This window comes from Falco biarmicus, chromosome Z, assembly GCF_023638135.1.
Source record: "Falco biarmicus isolate bFalBia1 chromosome Z, bFalBia1.pri, whole genome shotgun sequence".
Lineage (NCBI taxonomy): Eukaryota > Metazoa > Chordata > Aves > Falconiformes > Falconidae > Falco > Falco biarmicus.
In genome coordinates, this window is record NC_079311.1 from 74394009 (window position 1) to 74411962 (window position 17954).

Consider the following 17954-nt stretch of genomic DNA (forward strand, 5'->3'; position numbering starts at 1 on the left):
AAAATTTACTTGCCTCCATGGGAGGGAATGCTCTGTGGATGGTGCCCCTGTGCACAGACCCCATGAGAGACAACGCCACATGCATGGTGCTTTGAGGCCAGGCAGGGTACAGCTCCACAAGAGAGCCTTCTCTGAGCCCTCCCAAGGAGTCCCTAATGGTACAAGGGACTGTACTGAAGATGTGGAGGTGGCTTGGTGTCCTCGGAGTGCCTGGCTCTTGCCCAGGGACACAGCACAGCCACCTCCTATAAGATATCTATCCAACCTGGTGAACATATCACTGCCAATGCTGCAGGGCACCTGGCTGTGTCCCGGTCAGGAGGGACCTCTCTGGCCTCTGCTCAGCACAGGGGATGAGCTTGTCTTTGAGAGTCCTTCAGAGGCACGTCTGCCCTGGCCTTGAAGACACCAGAAGGGCCATACTCCTCCTCCTTGGGGAGCAGGTTCTGGTGATGCTCATGTGCAAATTGCACTTCATTTTTAATTAAAAAATTACAGTAGCTGCCTTCGACTCCCATCGCAGGAACTTGCTCCAAAAGCCCTTGGGATCCTGGCACCACTCTCACTTTCTTGCTGCCAAGCTGGTTCCCAGCACCAGCATCCACCCTCAGGGCTCGGTGCTTCCTTGGGGTCTCCATACTGCAACCCATGGGTGCAGCCTTAGCACAGAACAGGGATGGAAAAGTGTCCTGCAGCCCTGCTCAGCCTGGGGCTCACCTGGTGGCTTTCCAGTCATCCTTGAAGCTGTCAGCCTCACCTTCCATGATCCACGTGGTCCTCAGTATTTCCTTCCTGTCGTCGTCCATGAAGCACTGGTCTGTAGAGGGATTTTTAAAGGATTGAGGGCATCTGTTACCATCGTCCAGGCTGGACAACCCAGGCCTGTTATTTGAAGCTGCAGAGCAACTTTAAATTGTCCTTGGAACAAGCAGGGTGAGACAGAAAACAAGCTACGCACAAAGAAGAAGCCAGGTGCAGACCAAGTCCTGGGAACCCCAAAACCAACACACTCTGCTCGGCACACTCTGATCAGGCGCCTGCAGCATGCTCACTGATCAGCGACACGGACGCCCGCGTGACCAGAGACTTTTATCCAATCCCCTGGGTGTAGAGCCGTGTGAGCGGTCGGTTTAAGTTATAAATATGATCTGTTTGTTTAATAAAGTGAGCATGGCATGCAGCCTTATCGGTGTGATTGTCGTGACTTGGCCGACTCTCCTCGGGAGACCCTCTTCGCTGGTCCATGGAGACAGTGGTGGAGTTTGCAGCCCATGAAGGGGTGGGAGGTGGGAGAGGGCACTGGTGGGATGGGGCTTTTCTTCTTAGGCAGACAGCTTGCTAGTTTATGAGTGGGAAAGGCTGTTTGCAGGTGGGTGATGTTTCTCTCCCCTAGTACTGGGTACATGTCACTGGAAAGGTGTGGGATACACAGGACATGGGGGAATGAGCCCAACTGAGCCTGCATCTAGCTCTGCCCCACCTCATTCTGGGCGGGACCTGCTGGGACAAGAGCCAAAGATGGAGAACAGGAGACTGCATCAGCCATGCAGCTCTGGTGTTGGGGCTGAGGGAGCACCGGTGACACCACAGGAGGGCAGGGGACCATCAAGGACACCACAAGAAGGGCTGGGAAGCCCTGAGGACACTGTGGAGATGGGGAACCATTTGGGTCATCACAGGGGAAGGGAGGGGATCATCAAGGATACTGCAATGAAGAGCAGAACATCAGGAACACCACAGAGTGGGCAGGGGAGGTCTGAGGACACCGCAGGGAAGCTGGGAAAGAAGCACCTGAAAAGCTCCAGTTTATGGTGAAGCCAAAGGGACACAGCACAGAATAAACCAGAGCTGGCTCTTCTGGTTTGAGCGGTGCTGGGACCCCTGCTGCGGTGACACCTGGATCTCATTTGTGGTGGCTGTCACAGCTGTGTGGTAGGAGCTGCTGAAGTCACCTCTTCCATTCACGGCCAGGATGGTCATGATGGAGCCCAGGTCATTGATCCAGTGCCTGGTCTCAGCACCAGTGCTGCAGCACAGCCTGGGTGTGTGCAGGATGGCAGGAGCGGGCACCACCAGGAGCTGCAGTGGTGAAGGTAGGCAAGCCACAGGTCCCCCGTTCACCCAGGGCTATGTACTGCCAAATGTGATGAGCTTGGCCATGTGCTGGGGAGGCAGATTGCATCTGGGAAGCTGCCTTGGCTCCCAGTCAGCGCCAGGAGAGGCTGGGGACTTGGCCAAGGCACTCCTCCATCCTCAGGCTGCAGCCAGACATGAACCAAGGAGAGAAACAGAGGAGCAGAGGAGGGTGTGTGGTCCCTACCAAGGGGTTGGCACAACCACATGAACACAGTGGAGGGCCAAGAGCTATTAGACTTCATTTATAAGTCAAGTTAAAGGCTTGAAAATCAAATTTATTCGTTTGTCATCACTGCAGCATGGCTGCATACCAGGTTTGCCTGTGCACACACCCAAACTGACCAGCCATGGAGTCCCTGAGTGATCTGGGAACTCCGCAGCTCCATCTGTTTAGGTGGGACAACAGCCGGGCTGAAAGGGATGTTGGGCACTAAGATGTTCAGTGTTGAGACATAGAACAGTCCCTGCAGAAATGGAAGAGTAAAACGTTCTCCCACATGTAGGTAAGACATGTAAGTGCTGGAGAAGGGGTCTCCTCCATTCTAACAGTGACCAATTGTTTGAGGCATTTGGTCCCCTAGGTGAGCATTATCCCATGCCAAGATCCCAACAAATTAGGTTTTTTAACCAATATATTATGTGTGAGCACCTGTGCAACACAGACGCAGCAGCAGCTATATGGTGTGCATGATTGCAAGGTGCCTCCTGCCTCCTCCAGCTCCCCATGCCCTTGAAGGCACGCACTGTGCATGAATGAGCATGACCAAGCCTTGCCATGCAGCAGCAACAGCTGGTTTTCCTCCAAGCGGGAGGTCTGCAGTGAGGCTGAAGGGGACCCACTGCTCACCTTTGCCTTGCTGATGAGCCTGAGCTGGAAGGAGTCAATAGTGCCACATTTGTGGCTCAGAGAGGCAGCGCAGACACAAGCAGTGTGCAAACCACTGCGATCAGGTCTTGGAGCTGGGTAAAACCCAGTGCTGATGAATGCTCAACACGCACAGGGGCGCATCCTCAGCCACAGCCTCCCCCAGATGCCTGCAGGCACCCTGGCACACCATGTACTATCACCTGCTACTCCAAAACCATGATACTGGATGCATCACAGCCTTGCTGAGTGCCCTTGTGCAGGGATTAGCCTTGCAAACAGCTCTGTCAGCCCATGCCTATTGCATTTCTCACTGGCACCAGGGCTACCTAGAGGGGGTTGCAGACTTCTCAAACCATGGTTAGCAATGCTGCCTTGCTGGAGCACCTTAAGGATGGCTGTACAGCCTCCTGGGAGCCCTGCCCTGGAGAAATGTTGACATGAAGGCAATAATAAAATCAGGAGGATGCATGCAGTAAGGTTGCGGGCTTAGCGGGATGCCCCACTGCTGAGCTGGACACACTTCAGGGTAAGAGCAGAGTCTTGTGGTCCTTCTGTCACCCTCTTTCCTAATTCTTTGGTTCCTGTGAAGCGGATAAAAGCCTGCACAGACCAAATGACACCATAGAAGGGGGGTGGTATAAAAGCATTCTGCTCAGAAAGGCTGTAAGAGAATCAAAAAAGCTGGAGAAATTCAAGGGAGGCACCGACAAGGAAATGGCAACATCAGTCCAGAAGCAGAAGATGGACCCAAGGGAGAAAAAAGTGAAAAGCAAACCACATGCAAGTCTGCAACAAGGTGGGCTAAGGCAGAGCAGGTGGAAAACTTGCTAAAGCCATGAATGCTGTTAGCACGAGATTTGCTAAACCAGGTGAGCCACAGAAGGTAGCAGCCCCACCAGCCAACTCCTGCCTTTATCCTGCTCACATCCCAGGCAGGGCACCAGTGCAGGGCGTGCAGCACCATCTGGGGTTATTTGGGGACTGAACCCCTTGAGGACCAAGTTTCAGATTCAGACCCTGTCACATCATGGATGTGAGTCTGATGCGTGGCCAGGGGACAAAAAAGCTCACCTGTTGAGTCGTGAGCTTTCTAAACTCCTTCTCAGAGGGGAATCTAAGTGTGGATAGATCTAATCCTAGTCTCAGACTTGGTCAACAGTGTAGGTCTAAAGGGTTACATGTACAACCACTTATCAGTGTCAACATTTGGCTATCAGAGCCCTTTCAAGACCTTTCACTGAAACAGTTTCACAAGGTTGAAAAGATAGATGATCTGTTATGGTGACAGACAAATTCAGAATTGCCTTTGATAAATGCACTTACTGCAAAAATTGAACTAGGGTTGAGAGTTCAGTGCTTGTGTTAACAATACTTTCCTGGGTAACATCCAACATAGCCAGAGGCACAAGTTTTGCCAAAGAGGCATCCCTGCCTGGGGGGGGAGAAATCCAGGCTCATCGACCTGTCCAGTAGTTGGAGTTCTCGTCCTCAAAACAGAGGATTCTAAATGCCAGATTGATACTCATGGTGAGGTGGGACTGAGTTAATCATTGCGTGCCGACTGGCCCTCAGCAAGGATTGTCAGCTCTGGAAAACCAGTGGAGCCCGGTGGTTCAGCACAGAGTTGGGGATTTAGTACAGATATACAGGTGTTTGTCTTTACTGAAGCAACTCAAGACTGTGAACACCCCTCCTCACCCCAGGCATCGCTCAGTGGATTTGAGTGTTAGGCAGCACCTGTCACTTTTGGTTTTGTGCATAAACATGTTCATCAAGTCAAACCACACTACTCCCTGCATACTCACAGGAACTTCTGTACAACAGCTGTGGTGTCCCACATACTCAAGCTGGATTTCCTGGAAATCATTTGGTTTGGCTGAGTGGTGTGACTGAGGCAGCACCATCCCTGCTCATCACAGTAAGTCACAAAGCCAGAATTGCAGAGGGTTGGGCTGGAATTGCAGGACGTCTGATTTCCAGTAAATCACACACATTTCCCTAAGAAGAGTTTTGGGGCAGGATGTGCTGCAGCTACCAGTGCTGTCCTGCCAGTATGGAGCAGCCCTGGCTGCTTGCCAGGAATACGGACACAGCCGAGACTCTGCATCTGCCTGCCTTGGAGCTGGGGAGCTTTTTTGGGTACAGAAGGGCTCCCCAGCTTACCCTCCATCACATTGTGCAGCATTGAGCAGGGAAGAGCCAGTGCTGGCCCATGCTTGGTGTCAGAGGGTCACTTTGGGGACACACCATCCCATTTGGGCTGGAAAAGATGCTTTCCAGGGGCCAGACTCTTCCTGGAATAATGGGGTTAGAGCTTCAGCCCGTACCCACTGCAGTGCTTTACCCAGCTTCCCCAGGACATATCCACAGACTGCACAAGGTTGGGTTTAGAGGAAAAAAAATAATTTTATTTGGGTTTTGGGGACATCATTCAGAGCTGATAACAATCCCAAATGCTGATTAACACTGATGTTACTAAGTGATTTCCTGGTCTCCCAAGCCCAGCTGACTGGAGGTGGTTCTCTCTTCTCCTTTCAGCCCACGCGAGTGAAGGTGTTGTATCCAGTCCTGTAGGGAAGCAGAAGCCCCTTAGTGTCCAGCCAGCAGAGCGGCAGGATCCCAGTCAGGCTGGGTTTCCCTTGGCTCACCTGGTGGCTTTCCAGTTGCTGGGCAGGGAGTCAACCTTCTCCCGCAGCAGCCAGGAGGTCTGCAGGAGCTCTTCTCTACCATCTACAGCAAAGCACTGGCCCACAAAGACAGCTGTGGAGTCTGGGGGACCAGTAACTTAGCATCACAGTGGGACCCCAGCTGCTTTTGGGGCTTCAAAAGCACCGGTGGGTTTAATGTTCACAGAGCCCGTGTGGATCCCAATGTTTGCAGGGAAATGCTCTGTGGCAGGGATGCTACCAAAGCAACTCTTAATGTTGCCTAGCCCGACCAGTGTTTCAGGAGGTATCCTGCTGTCTGCAGAAACCATCCAGAGTGGGGAGAGATCAGGGAAGGACAGACTGGGGACAGGAGAGGGCACAGAGGGACTGGGGTGGGTGCTGGGACCTGCCTGAGCTCCCCTCCCCGTTCCAGAACCCTATCCAGGCACAGCAGCTACCAACCAGAAAACTTCTTCCAGTTGACAGTGAAGCCAAAGGTGCACTGCCCGTCCTCGTCCAAGTGCTGGGATCCAACAAGGGGGGACGGCTTGATGGGTTTCTGGGTGTTCGACACAGCGGTGTAGTACTCGCCGGAGAAGTTGCCCTGGTTGTCAACTGTGGACACATGCATCTTGGAGCCTAGGTCATTCTCCCACCAGCCGGTCAGGTTGCACTGCCAGGGGACAATCAGATGTGTCCCTGGGGGTTGCCTGCACACAGGCACTGCACTGCCCTGCAGGCTGAGCCCCCTGCTCACACCCCTCCTAATGACCACAGTGCTGGGACCCACCTTGCCATTCTTTGCGGGGTGTTTCTGCTTACGGTCCAGCCACCAGCTGGTGTTTGTTGCCTTTTCCTCATTCACATCAACCTTTCCCTCCTTGGGGATCTCAGCTGCCTGGCAGAGAAGCTTGGAAAAGAAGGAAAATAGGGGCAAGCTGTAGGTGATGGCAAGTGAAGTGTCTCTGGAGCCCCACAAGTGTTCACACACTCAGTTTTAAGAGACATGGTTTATAAAGTTGCTGCCATCTCAGCCATGGCAGGAGGGCCAAAAGCTGGAGTAAGCTGAGCAGAAGGGGAGAGGTGAAGAGCTAAAGGCAGGAGCCCCAGGCAGGCAGTAATACAGGCAGGACCCCTGCTCCAGCGCTGCCAGGTGAACCGTGCAACACCAGGACATGCCTACCCATGCCTGTGGGGACGTGTGCTGCGCTTGGCACCACTGTGTGGCACGAGTGGGGAGCCCACGGGGATGGGCAGGGCCCTCAGGTTCATCGTGAGCTCCTGCACAGCCAAGGAGGTGGCACAGCCAGAGCCCTGGAGCATCCCACCTGCAAGGCTCTGGCTCCAGCTCCAAGCACTGCCTGTCCCCTCCCACGCTGCACCTCCCCCTGCAGGGGCAAGCCACCACCCTGGGGCAGGGTTTCGAGGTTATCCCTGCCCCAATACCCCTGCATGTCCCCAGGGATAGGGGTCCCCATACGCGCCCCTGCACCAGGGAAGAGATCCTCATGCACATCCCTGCCGGGGCACGCACAACCCGGAGCATCCCCGCCCCCCCGCCGACCACCCCCCTCGGCAGGAGCTCCCATCAGTGTACCCCCTGGAGCAAGGTGTCTTCATGCTGTCGGGGATTCCTCCCGCGGGTGCGCCTCCCGAGCGTGCCCCTCCCCGGACCCCGGGACCCCCACGCGTGCCCATGCCGATTCTCCCGGGGAGCGAGTGTCCCACGCGTGTCCCCCCGCAGAAGCCCCCACGCACGGCCCCGCTGTCACCTGCTGCGGCCAGGGCCGCCCCGACGGGCAGGGCGAGGGTACGGAGAGCGCGGCGGCGCATCGGGCTGCGGCGGTGAAACCGAATGTGGCCCTGGCAGGGGCTCCTTTATAGCCCGGCCCGGCCCCGCCGCGGCCTCCTGGAAACTCCTGGGCGGCACCGGCGAGAGAGACCGGCAGCGGGGCGAGGACGGGGAGGGGGATGGTGATGGGGAAGGGGCGAGGACAGGGAGGGGGATGGAGATGGGGAAGGGGAGAGGACGGGGAGGGGGATGGAGATGGAGGGAGGATGGGGAGGGGGATGGAGATGAGGAAGGGGGGAGGACGGTGAGGGGGATGGAGATGGGGAAGGGGGAGGATGGGGATGGAGATGAGGAAGGGGGAGGATGGGGAGGGGGATGGAGATGGGGAAGGGGGAGGATGGGGAGGGGGATGGAGATGGGGAAGGGGAGAGAACGGGGAGAGGGATGGAGACGAGGAAGAGGCAAGGACAGGGAGGGGGATGGAGATGGGGAAGGGGGGAGGACGGGGAGGGGGATGGAGATGGAAGGAGGACAGGGAGGGGGATGGAGATGGGGAAGGGGGGACGATGGGGAGGGGGATGGAGATGGAGGGAGGACGGGGAGGGGGATGGAGATGGGGAAGGGGGGAGGATGGGGAGGGGGATGGAGATGGGGAAGGGGGGAGAACGGGGAGAGGGATGGAGACGAGGAAGAGGCAAGGACAGGGAGGGGGATGGAGATGGGGAAGGGGGGAGGACGGGGAGGGGGATGGAGATGGGGAAGGGGGAGGATGGGGAGGGGGATGGAGGTGGAGGGAGGACGGGGAGGGGGATGGAGATGGGGAAGGGGGGACGATGGGGAGGGGGATGGAGATGGAGGGAGGACGGGGAGGGGGATGGAGATGGGGAAGGGGGGAGAACGGGGAGAGGGATGGAGACGGGGAAGAGGCAAGGACAGGGAGGGGGATGGAGATGGGGAAGGGGGGAGGACGGGGAGGGGGATGGAGATGGAAGGAGGACAGGGAGGGGGATGGAGATGGGGAAGGGGGGACGATGGGCAGGGAGGTAGACATGGGGGTGAGGTTGCAGATAGGGTAGGGGAATGGGAACTTGGAGATGTGGACAGGCATGGGCATGGGGATGGGAACTGGAACGGGGATGGAGACAGGGACAAGGATGTAGGAGGGGTTTCAGGCAAACCTGAAACCTGACCACTGACATGGCTCATCCTGAGGGTCCCTGCCCCAGGTCTGTTGGCTGAGGGCTGTGCCTGGGCTTTACTCCTGCCCTACAGGAACCCCTGCACCACAAACCACATCCCGGTCATTGCAGGGTATGGCCAGAAGGATGAGGAGTCATGAGGGCAGGGCACAGGTATAGGTGCAGGGGTGGGTGGTGATCTGCAGTGGCTTTAGGGGTCTGGCAGATGAAGGAAGTGAACCTGCCCCAACAGCCACCGGAAAACCCCAGGGCCCTGCAGGTGGGAGGTGGGCAGCCGTGGTCAGATGTACCAGATGAGATCAAAAAGCCAGTGAACATCGGGGCAGGATCGGGCCGGGATGGGCACTTGCAGCAGGGCAGCAGGACAGCTGCTGAAGCACCAAAGACAGGACATGGGAAGTGGGGGTGGGGTGGAGGAAGTTTGGGGCAGCTGAGAATCATGGTTTAGGCAAGGTGGTGGTGGCAGTGACACTGTCACTGCTGGCTTCCTGGAAACCCTGTTGTTTTGGTTTCTGTTTCACTGCTCAGCTAGCAGGCTGCTTATGTCATCTGTCCCCTGGCTGCTCTCTTAGTAAACTACAAGAGCTGCTTGCTTAAGGCAAACAGCAAGAGACAGAATTCACAGCTGAGGGGCTGGTGAAAGGACAGAAATTAAGCCTTACTCTCGGCCCTGGATGCGGTCGGGACCTTCTCGGGCTCCTACCACACTGCTGTGGCAGCTACCGACAAGCAGATCCTGGTGTCACCCCTGCAAGGCTCCCAGCAGCACACGAGTGCCAAGGGGCATCCCACCTTCGGCTTTACCGTGCAGTGGCAGTTCGCAGGTACAGCAATACCCGGGGCAGGCAGCCGTCCCCAGCCCATGCTGGGAGTGGGGTGCCCGTGGCCCATCCCCCATACCCTCTGGGGCACCCAGAGAAGCCCTGGCTGCGGCCACAGACCAGCTGCACGCACTCGCCCCTGCCGTGGGATGTGGTGGGGCAGGACCGGCTGGGTGTCTGTCCCTCTGGGACAGGTCGGGGTGCGTCTGTCTGTCTGCCCAAGGGACATGGCAGGGGCGATGCCCATCTGTCTGTCCAGGTGATGTGGAAGCAACCTATCTGGGCAGTGTGGCAGGGAGGGCTGTCGGGCGGGCTGTCTGTCTGTCTCTCTGTCTCTCTGTCTGTCCAGGGCATGTGGTGGAGGGTGGCTGTTTGTCTGTCTGCCTGGATCAGGTGGCCCAGGTTCCCCTGCCTGGAGGCGCAGAATGAACTGCAAGAGCCACTGTCTTAGAAAACTGCAAGAGACCGGGAATTTGCAGCTGGGGGGGTGGGTGATGAAAGGACAGAAATGAAGCCTTATCCCCATTCCTATGTGGTTCTTGGTGGCCTCGAGTCGTCCCCCCCACCCGCCGTGGGCTCTGCCTGCCAGGGCTCCCAGCCTCATTCTCCCACTCCCACTGAGGTTCTGAGGCTTTAACCTCGTAGACCATTTGGAGAAGCATTTGGGGACCCACTCACAGTGCTGGTGACAGCCACAGCTGGCATTTTGGGAGAGTGAGCATGAGAATGAGCCCAGCGTGGTCTGGGCACTGCCAACAATGCCAGTGTGCAACAGGGCTGAACTGAGAGGCTGGGTGTGGAAGGCAGGGATGAGGATGAGGGTGCAGCAGTAAAGATGACGGTGTAGGGGTAAGGATGATGATGCAGGGCTGAATGTGAGGATGCAGGCATAAAGCCAAGAATGCAGGGGTGAGGATGAGGATGCAGGGGTGGCTTTTGATCAAAAGCTGGACTGCCAGGTACATCAACCAGTTGGGCTTGGCCAGTAAGGGCGTAGCCTGGGCAGGCTCTGGTCTGTGCAGCCTCTGGGAGCCAGGGAGGCATGGGCTGAGAGTAGCCCCAGAGCCCAGCAGGGAAGGAGAGAGGGGAGCAGAGGCTGAGGAAGAATGGGGAAGGGCAGACACACTGTGAGAGGAAGAGGATGGTGTACACGCTCTGACACTTTCCCAGAGCACTGTGTGCTTGCTGTCCCAAAGTCCCTGCTCTATCTGACAGTGCCTTCCCCCAGCAACCCTGCAGCCCCCAGGCAGCCCCCTCCCTTGAGCCCTTCACACCTCTCCCTGCTCATGTGGCTTCTCCCCAGGGGTGCTCAGGGGAACCTGAGTTGGTAACTGTGCATTAAGATTAGGGAACTTGTGAGTTAGAAACTTCATGAATTGCTGAAGTGGCGAATTAGTGAGTTAGGGGGTTAGATGTGCAAATGACATTGTGCCCTTGTTTGATGTGCACGTTTTCTTTTGCTGCTGAGTTGGTAAAATAAAGTTTAGTGTACAGGCAATGTTGTTCTGTGAATTTGAGCACTGGATAGGAAACTTACCCTGTTCCACCCTCTGGCTAGTTGGGTGACAGACAGTTAGTGGGAAATACATGCACATGTGCATATATACAGTGCAAATCTACATATATATACATATATACAGATACAGTATCTGGCCTTAGCTACTCAGTCTGCCCAGTAGCTGCCCCTAGAGCCCCAGGTGCCTCCCCTGGTCCGTCCAGTATCCAACCTAGACTTTGGACCACCCCAACACCCCAGGCTCCCAGCTCGTGACCGTGGTCCCCTCTGGGGGGGATGGCACCCAGTCCTCTCCCTAGGACTGAGCACCCCCCACAAAGCAGTGGCTGGAAATTGAGTTTAATGGGAAGACAGGGTGGACTGGGGTGCAGAGATGCAGGATGAGGCAAGGTGAGCGTGCTGGCTTGCCTGCACGCAGCCTTCATTCACTCTGACCCCTGACCATGGGGCATCCTGCTGCTCCACACCAGAGATGCTGCCTGGGGTCACCCACCACAGAGCCCCTGTGGATGCCCCAAACAGGTGCCTAGGCAAGAAGGTACCTGGCAAGGCCTGAAGCCATGGTCAGAAAACAGCATTACCCAGCTGCTCTCCTTCTCTTGTCCCCCATCCTTCTCAGACCCCCAAAACACCACCTTGCCCTCCCCCAGCCACAACACATACCCACCTTGCTCTGACCAAAGCCACAGAGGGGCTTCTTGCACCCCAGGGACACATGGGGCACAGCTCTCTGCCAGGCAGAGGAAGGTTTATTCAGATCCATGTGGAGGGGCAACAAGCTTTAGGAAGGGGGGCTCTGCCAGCAGTCTGCTGGGAGGCACTGGGAGGAAGCAGGGCAAGGCGAGACTGTGTTTCCCAGTCACGCTGCTAGGAACAGGTGGGAGCCCAGCCTGGGACATGGGCAGGAGAGAGCCTCGGAGATGCAGATGGGACATCAGGGTGCAGGCAGCTCGGGTCTCTGTTCCCATCACTTGATGCGGGTGAAGATGGAGGTGCCGACCCTGCGAGGAATCCATGTCAGCGGGAGGGGAGGGAGGGCTGCAGGGTGCTGTGGCAGGGGCAGGGCTCACCTGGTGGCTTTCCAGGCATCCTTGCGGGATGGGACCTCTTCCTGCAGGAGCCACGTGGTCTCCAGTGTCTCCTTCCCACGGCGGTCCACAAAGCACTGACCGACAAAGACGGTGGTGGAGTCTGGTAGGGTTCAGAGTGAAGGGGGCTCAGAGCCTGCGCCTCCAGGCAGGGGAATCTGGGCCTGGGCCACCTGATCCAGGCAGACAGACAAACAGCCACCCTCCACCACATGCCCTGGACAGACAGAGAGACAGAGAGACAGACAGACAGCCCGCCCGACAGCCCTCCCTGCCACACTGCCCAGATAGGTTGCTTCCACATCACCTGGACAGACAGATGGGCATCGCCCCTGCCATGTCCCTTGGGCAGACAGACAGACGCACCCCGACCTGTCCCAGAGGGACAGACACCCAGCCGGTCCTGCCCCACCACATCCCACGGCAGGGGCGAGTGCGTGCAGCTGGTCTGTGGCCGCAGCCAGGGCTTCTCTGGGTGCCCCAGAGGGTATGGGGGATGGGCCACGGGCACCCCACTCCCAGCATGGGCTGGGGACGGCTGCCTGCCCCGGGTATTGCTGTACCTGCGAACTGCCACTGCACGGTAAAGCCGAAGGTGGGATGCCCCTTGGCACTCGTGTGCTGCTGGGAGCCTTGCAGGGGTGACACCAGGATCTGCTTGTCGGTAGCTGCCACAGCAGTGTGGTAGGAGCCCGAGAAGGTCCCAACCGCATCCAGGGCTGAGAGGGTCATGTTGGAGCCCAGCTCATTCCTCCACAGGCCCTGCAGGTTGCACTGGGGACAGGGGGCTTGTGTCGGTGTCTTGGGCAGCGCCAAGCCACAGCCCCCCTCCAGCTTGCCTACACAGTGAGATGCATGCCCTGTATGTCTGAGGCTGGCATGGCCCCTCTGTATGGCAGCTGGGACGAGTGGCATGGGCATCGGCTTCGCCAGCACCTCTCCCTCCTGTGGTAGGGCAAAGCAGGGCAGTGCAAAGCTGGGAGTTTTGCACCCACCCCCTGGCTGCCCTTACCTTTCTGGTGGCAGCGGCGCAGGAGCTAAGCAGGACCAGGGTGAGCAGGAGGCAGCAGCTGGGGCTCCCCATGGTGGCAGCGAGGGCGGCGGTGGCTGTGCCCGGTGCCCCGGCTCCGGCTGCACTGCTGCCCTGCACCTGCTCGGCCTCTTTTATAGCAGAGGGGGCTGCAGCCAGGCAGCGGCCGCCCATGCTGGGCCTCTTGCCAAGGGTCACCCCAGTGGGAGACGGGCCACCGGCCACCATGCCAGACTGAGCAGGGTCCTGTTTTCCTGGGCAAGGTGGGGGGCCTGAGGGAGCGCAGCTGGGGCCGGGGGGGGACACAACACGACAAGAGACATGTTTGGACGTTTGCAGCAAAGCTTTATTGAGAGAAGTGGGAGTGTGTGGGTGGGAGTGTGGGGGTGGGTGGGAGCATCCCTCGGCGCTGCCACTGGCCTGGGACCCCTCACACTGCCACCCTCACTCCTTCTGGGACTGCAGGCGGGTGAAGACATTGATGCCGACCCTGCAGGGACAGGGAAGGAGGAGATGTAAGGGTGGGAAATGCAGCCCTGCACGAGACAAACGCACCTTCCCAGTGCCAAATACCCACCCAGCCCCGTCCCTCTCCCCACCCCCCAACATTTGCACCTTGGTGGGACCCCCAGGGAGGCCATGCACCCCCTCCTCAGTCCCACACTGGCAGCAGCTCTGCCAAGCACGGAGCACCACGGGCTGGGAGAGCCCTGGCCTCCCCAGGGAAGTGCAGGGGACCTGGGCAGGGCAAGGGGCAAGTGGGCCCACCTGGTGGCTTTCCAGTCATCATTGATGTTGTCCACACGTGACCGCAGGAGCCACATGGTCTTCAGAGTCTCCTTTCCCTCCTTGTCCACAAAGCACTGGCCCGTGAAGACACTGACAGAGTCTGTGGGGAGCAGGCAGGAGGTGGAGGGGAGCATGGCCAGGGTGGCAGGTCAGCACTAAGCTGTGGCCCTGCAGCCTGTCCCAGCACAGGGGACAGTAGACCTGGGCTGTGCTTGTCCTCTGGGGACAGTGGTGATGGGGAAAGCAGGCAGGAGGGATTAGAGAGCTTGGGGTCTCGCATGGAGATGGGCAGACAGCAGCAGGCTCCAGCTCCTGGTGCATCCTGTGTGCCCTGGGACTGGGAGGGGACACCAGCCAAAGACCTCCAGGGTCAAAGATGGGGGAGCATCAGAGACACCACAGGGGAAGGCAGGGGATCATCAAGGACACTGCAGGGGAGGGCAGGGGAAATCTGGGGACACCACAGGGAAGCTGAGAAAGGAGAACCTGAAAAGCTCCAGTTGACGGTGAAGCCGAAGGTGGGCTGGCTCTTCTGGTTTGAGCGGTGCTGGGACCCCTGCAGCGGTGACACCTGGATCTCATTTGTGGTGGCTGTCACAGCTGTGTGGTAGGAGCCACTGAAGTCACCTCTTCCATTCACGGCCAGGATGGTCATGTTGGAGCCCAGGTCATTGATCCAGTGTCCAGTCAGCACACACTGGAGCAGAGGGGACTCAGTATCGGTGCCACAGCACCCCTGCCCTGTGAATCCCAGCCCTGCACTTACCTTTTCTGCAGACAGACTGGGAGCCACCAGTGCCAGGCTGAAGAGCAAGAGGAAGGCTGTTGCTTGCAGCATCCCTGCAGCAGACAGACAGCTGGCGTACCCAGGGATGTGGTCCTTTCAGGTCTCTGCTGATGTGCCTGCTCCCTTGCCTTTTTATTAGTCAGGTCTGTGGGTGGCAGCCGTGGCAAGGGTGTTGTGCAATCTGGGTGTTTCTGAATTGGCAGCTCCCAGCAATAGGAGAGGTTGGTTGCAGGCCGATATTCCTAGAAGCGTCTGCTAAAATAGTCCCTGCTCACACTTCCATAGCACCTCACAGGGAGCCCCTGTCTCCTGCAAGTCAATGACTTCCAGGACAGATGCCCAGCTGGGGAAAACCCCTCTCAGAAGCTGTTTTCCCTTCTGTTACCCATTTGCCATCCCATGGTTGTGCCCAGGGTGTATAGGGTTGCCAAAGACCCTTAATTCCAATGCACTCCAGGATCGGCTACAGGACATGGCCTCACCCTGCTTCTCCTCACGAAGCATCTTCATGCAAACCCCACCACCACTGGGCTCCCTTCGAGGCTTTGCTTTGTCCCCCTCCACAGTTCTGAAGCAGCTACAGATCAGGCTACAAAGCACCTGATCTTCTTGTGAACAGGGCTGGCGTGAAGGTTTGCTGCTGTTTTTACAAACTGGCTTTTGTTGGAAGGAAATTGTTTTATGAAAAACCAAACATTCTCCAAATACCTTGGATGTTACATTTTGGTGCTGACAAAAACTGTATTTACACAGGGATTCTTAAATAACTCTTAAGTACATATTTATATAATTCTCCTTACGTTATAGTTGCTGGCTGGGGAAGCTGAAGTGGCTCATTTCACACTGGACTTTCTCACCCATTCCTCAATGATTTTCAAGGCAGTTACCTAAAATATGTGCGTCTTAATTCCCCCAGTCACGACGGCAAGAGCTGATGGAGGCCTATTCACCAACAAAAGCGCCTTTTCTTGAAAAGGAGACAACTCTCTGTACCACCTCAGAAATACTTCCCAAATTTTGCTTTCCCTTTGATCTCACATTTGAGCTCCTTTTTCTCTCCCATGGTAAAATTCATCACTACCCAGGCTGGGGAGCATTGCGTTTCTGCTGCCAGCATCTCAACACCACCCTCCCCTCTCTGCAGGAGCCCCACGGCCCTCTTGCGCCCCTGCCCACATGAGCTCCCTGGCCAGAGAGCTGGCTGCCTGTGGGAAATTTCTGCCCCAGTATTTGCTTCCCTCTGTTTTATAAATTAACTGCATGACAAGGTAGGTTGTCCCACAGAGCTGCTGGGTTTTTTGGCTGTTTTTTCAGCAAGCAGGTGCTGCCTGGAGCATGGCTGAAGTTTGTGATAATGAGCACAGTTCTTCTGGGAAGGTTGCAGGGGGCAGGAGGGGCAGCCACCACCCCCCTTGCCATCACCCTCTGTCCATCACCCCTTTTCTATCACTGCCTTGCCACCGTCCCCTTGCCATCCCCTTGGTCTGCCGAGCTCCTGCACGGACTCCGTGGCCATAGGGATGGGCAACACAAGGTCTCCATGCTGGCACTGCTGCTGATCGCAGCCCACAACATATTTACAGCCATAGGCTTATTTTAGCATCACAAAAAAATATTGGTGCTGTCTGGAGCTGAGGTATCTCTGTGGGGTTTGCATCCTCCAAAGGGCAATGAGTGAAGTGGCTCAGGGCTGGCAATCATTACCATGGCTAAATCTTGCAATGCTGTTCTTGAGCCCTAGCGCAGCAGGGAGTGGGCAAGGGCAAAGGGGCAGGCAGGGAAGAAGTCCAAATAATTTATTACTGAATAATAAAACTGAAAAAAGAAAAGGGATGGAGATGGGGAAGGGGGGAGGACAGGGAGGGGGATGGAGATGAGGAAGAGGCAAGGACAGGGAGGGGGATGGAGATGGGGAAGGGGGGAGGACGGGGAGGGGGATGGAGATGGGGAAGGGGGAGGATGGGGAGGGGGATGGAGGTGGAGGGAGGACGGGGAGGGGGATGGAGATGAGGAAGGGGGGACGATGGGGAGGGGGATGGAGATGGGGAAGGGGGGAGAACGGGGAGGGGGATGGAGACGGGGAAGAGGCAAGGACAGGGAGGGGGATGGAGATGGAGGGAGGACAGGGAGGGAGGATGGAGATGAGGAAGGGGGGAGGACGGTGAGGGGGATGGAGATGGGGAAGGGGGAGGATGGGGAGGGGGATGGAGATGGGGAAGGGGGGAGAACGGGGAGAGGGATGGAGACGGGGAAGAGGCAAGGACAGGGAGGGGGATGGAGATGGAGGGAGGACAGGGAGGGGGATGGAGACGAGGAAGAGGCAAGGACAGGGAGGGGGATGGAGATGGGGAAGGGGGGAGGACGGGGAGGGGGATGGAGATGGAAGGAGGACAGGGAGGGGGATGGAGATGGGGAAGGGGGGACGATGGGGAGGGGGATGGAGATGGAGGGAGGACGGGGAGGGGGATGGAGATGGGGAAGGGGGGAGGATGGGGAGGGGGATGGAGATGGGGAAGGGGGGAGAACGGGGAGAGGGATGGAGACGAGGAAGAGGCAAGGACAGGGAGGGGGATGGAGATGGGGAAGGGGGGAGGACGGGGAGGGGGATGGAGATGGGGAAGGGGGAGGATGGGGAGGGGGATGGAGGTGGAGGGAGGATGGGGAGGGGGATGGAGATGGGGAAGGGGGGACGATGGGGAGGGGGATGGAGATGGAGGGAGGACGGGGAGGGGGATGGAGATGGGGAAGGGGGGAGAACGGGGAGAGGGATGGAGACGGGGAAGAGGCAAGGACAGGGAGGGGGATGGAGATGGGGAAGGGAGGAGGACGGGGAGGGGGATGGAGATGGAAGGAGGACAGGGAGGGGGATGGAGATGGGGAAGGGGGGACGATGGGCAGGGAGGTAGACATGGGGGTGAGGTTGCAGATAGGGTAGGGGAATGGGAACTTGGAGATGTGGACAGGCATGGGCATGGGGATGGGAACTGGAACGGGGATGGAGACAGGGACAAGGATGTAGGAGGGGTTTCAGGCAAACCTGAAACCTGACCACTGACATGGCTCATCCTGAGGGTCCCTGCCCCAGGTCTGTTGGCTGAGGGCTGTGCCTGGGCTTTACTCCTGCCCTACAGGAACCCCTGCACCACAAACCACATCCCGGTCATTGCAGGGTATGGCCAGAAGGATGAGGAGTCATGAGGGCAGGGCACAGGTATAGGTGCAGGGGTGGGTGGTGATCTGCAGTGGCTTTAGGGGTCTGGCAGATGAAGGAAGTGAACCT

General features: G+C 57.6%; 3 protein-coding genes across 3 annotated transcripts; all 3 read right to left on the reverse strand.

Annotated features, from left to right (window-relative positions):
* Window positions 1-5395: 5395 nt before the first annotated feature.
* Window positions 5396-7549, reverse strand: LOC130142428 (avidin-like). Its single transcript, XM_056324351.1, has 5 exons — window positions 7411-7549; window positions 6443-6562; window positions 6115-6325; window positions 5653-5773; window positions 5396-5572 (listed from the first exon to the last, which is right to left on the reverse strand). The coding sequence occupies exons 1-5, from the start codon at window positions 7483-7485 to the stop codon at window positions 5539-5541; spliced, it is 561 nt and encodes a 186-aa protein (XP_056180326.1). The 5' UTR covers window positions 7486-7549; the 3' UTR covers window positions 5396-5538.
* A 3735-nt stretch (window positions 7550-11284) lies between these two features.
* On the reverse strand, window positions 11285-13353 carry LOC130142431 (avidin-like). Its single transcript, XM_056324355.1, has 4 exons — window positions 13081-13353; window positions 12632-12842; window positions 12051-12171; window positions 11285-11981 (listed from the first exon to the last, which is right to left on the reverse strand). The coding sequence occupies exons 1-4, from the start codon at window positions 13324-13326 to the stop codon at window positions 11948-11950; spliced, it is 612 nt and encodes a 203-aa protein (XP_056180330.1). The 5' UTR covers window positions 13327-13353; the 3' UTR covers window positions 11285-11947.
* A 69-nt stretch (window positions 13354-13422) lies between these two features.
* Window positions 13423-14794, reverse strand: LOC130142429 (avidin-like). Its single transcript, XM_056324353.1, has 4 exons — window positions 14654-14794; window positions 14374-14584; window positions 13867-13987; window positions 13423-13588 (listed from the first exon to the last, which is right to left on the reverse strand). Exons 1-4 carry the CDS (start codon window positions 14723-14725, stop codon window positions 13543-13545), a joined length of 450 nt encoding a protein of 149 aa, XP_056180328.1. The 5' UTR covers window positions 14726-14794; the 3' UTR covers window positions 13423-13542.
* Between the last annotated feature and the right edge of the window lie 3160 nt (window positions 14795-17954).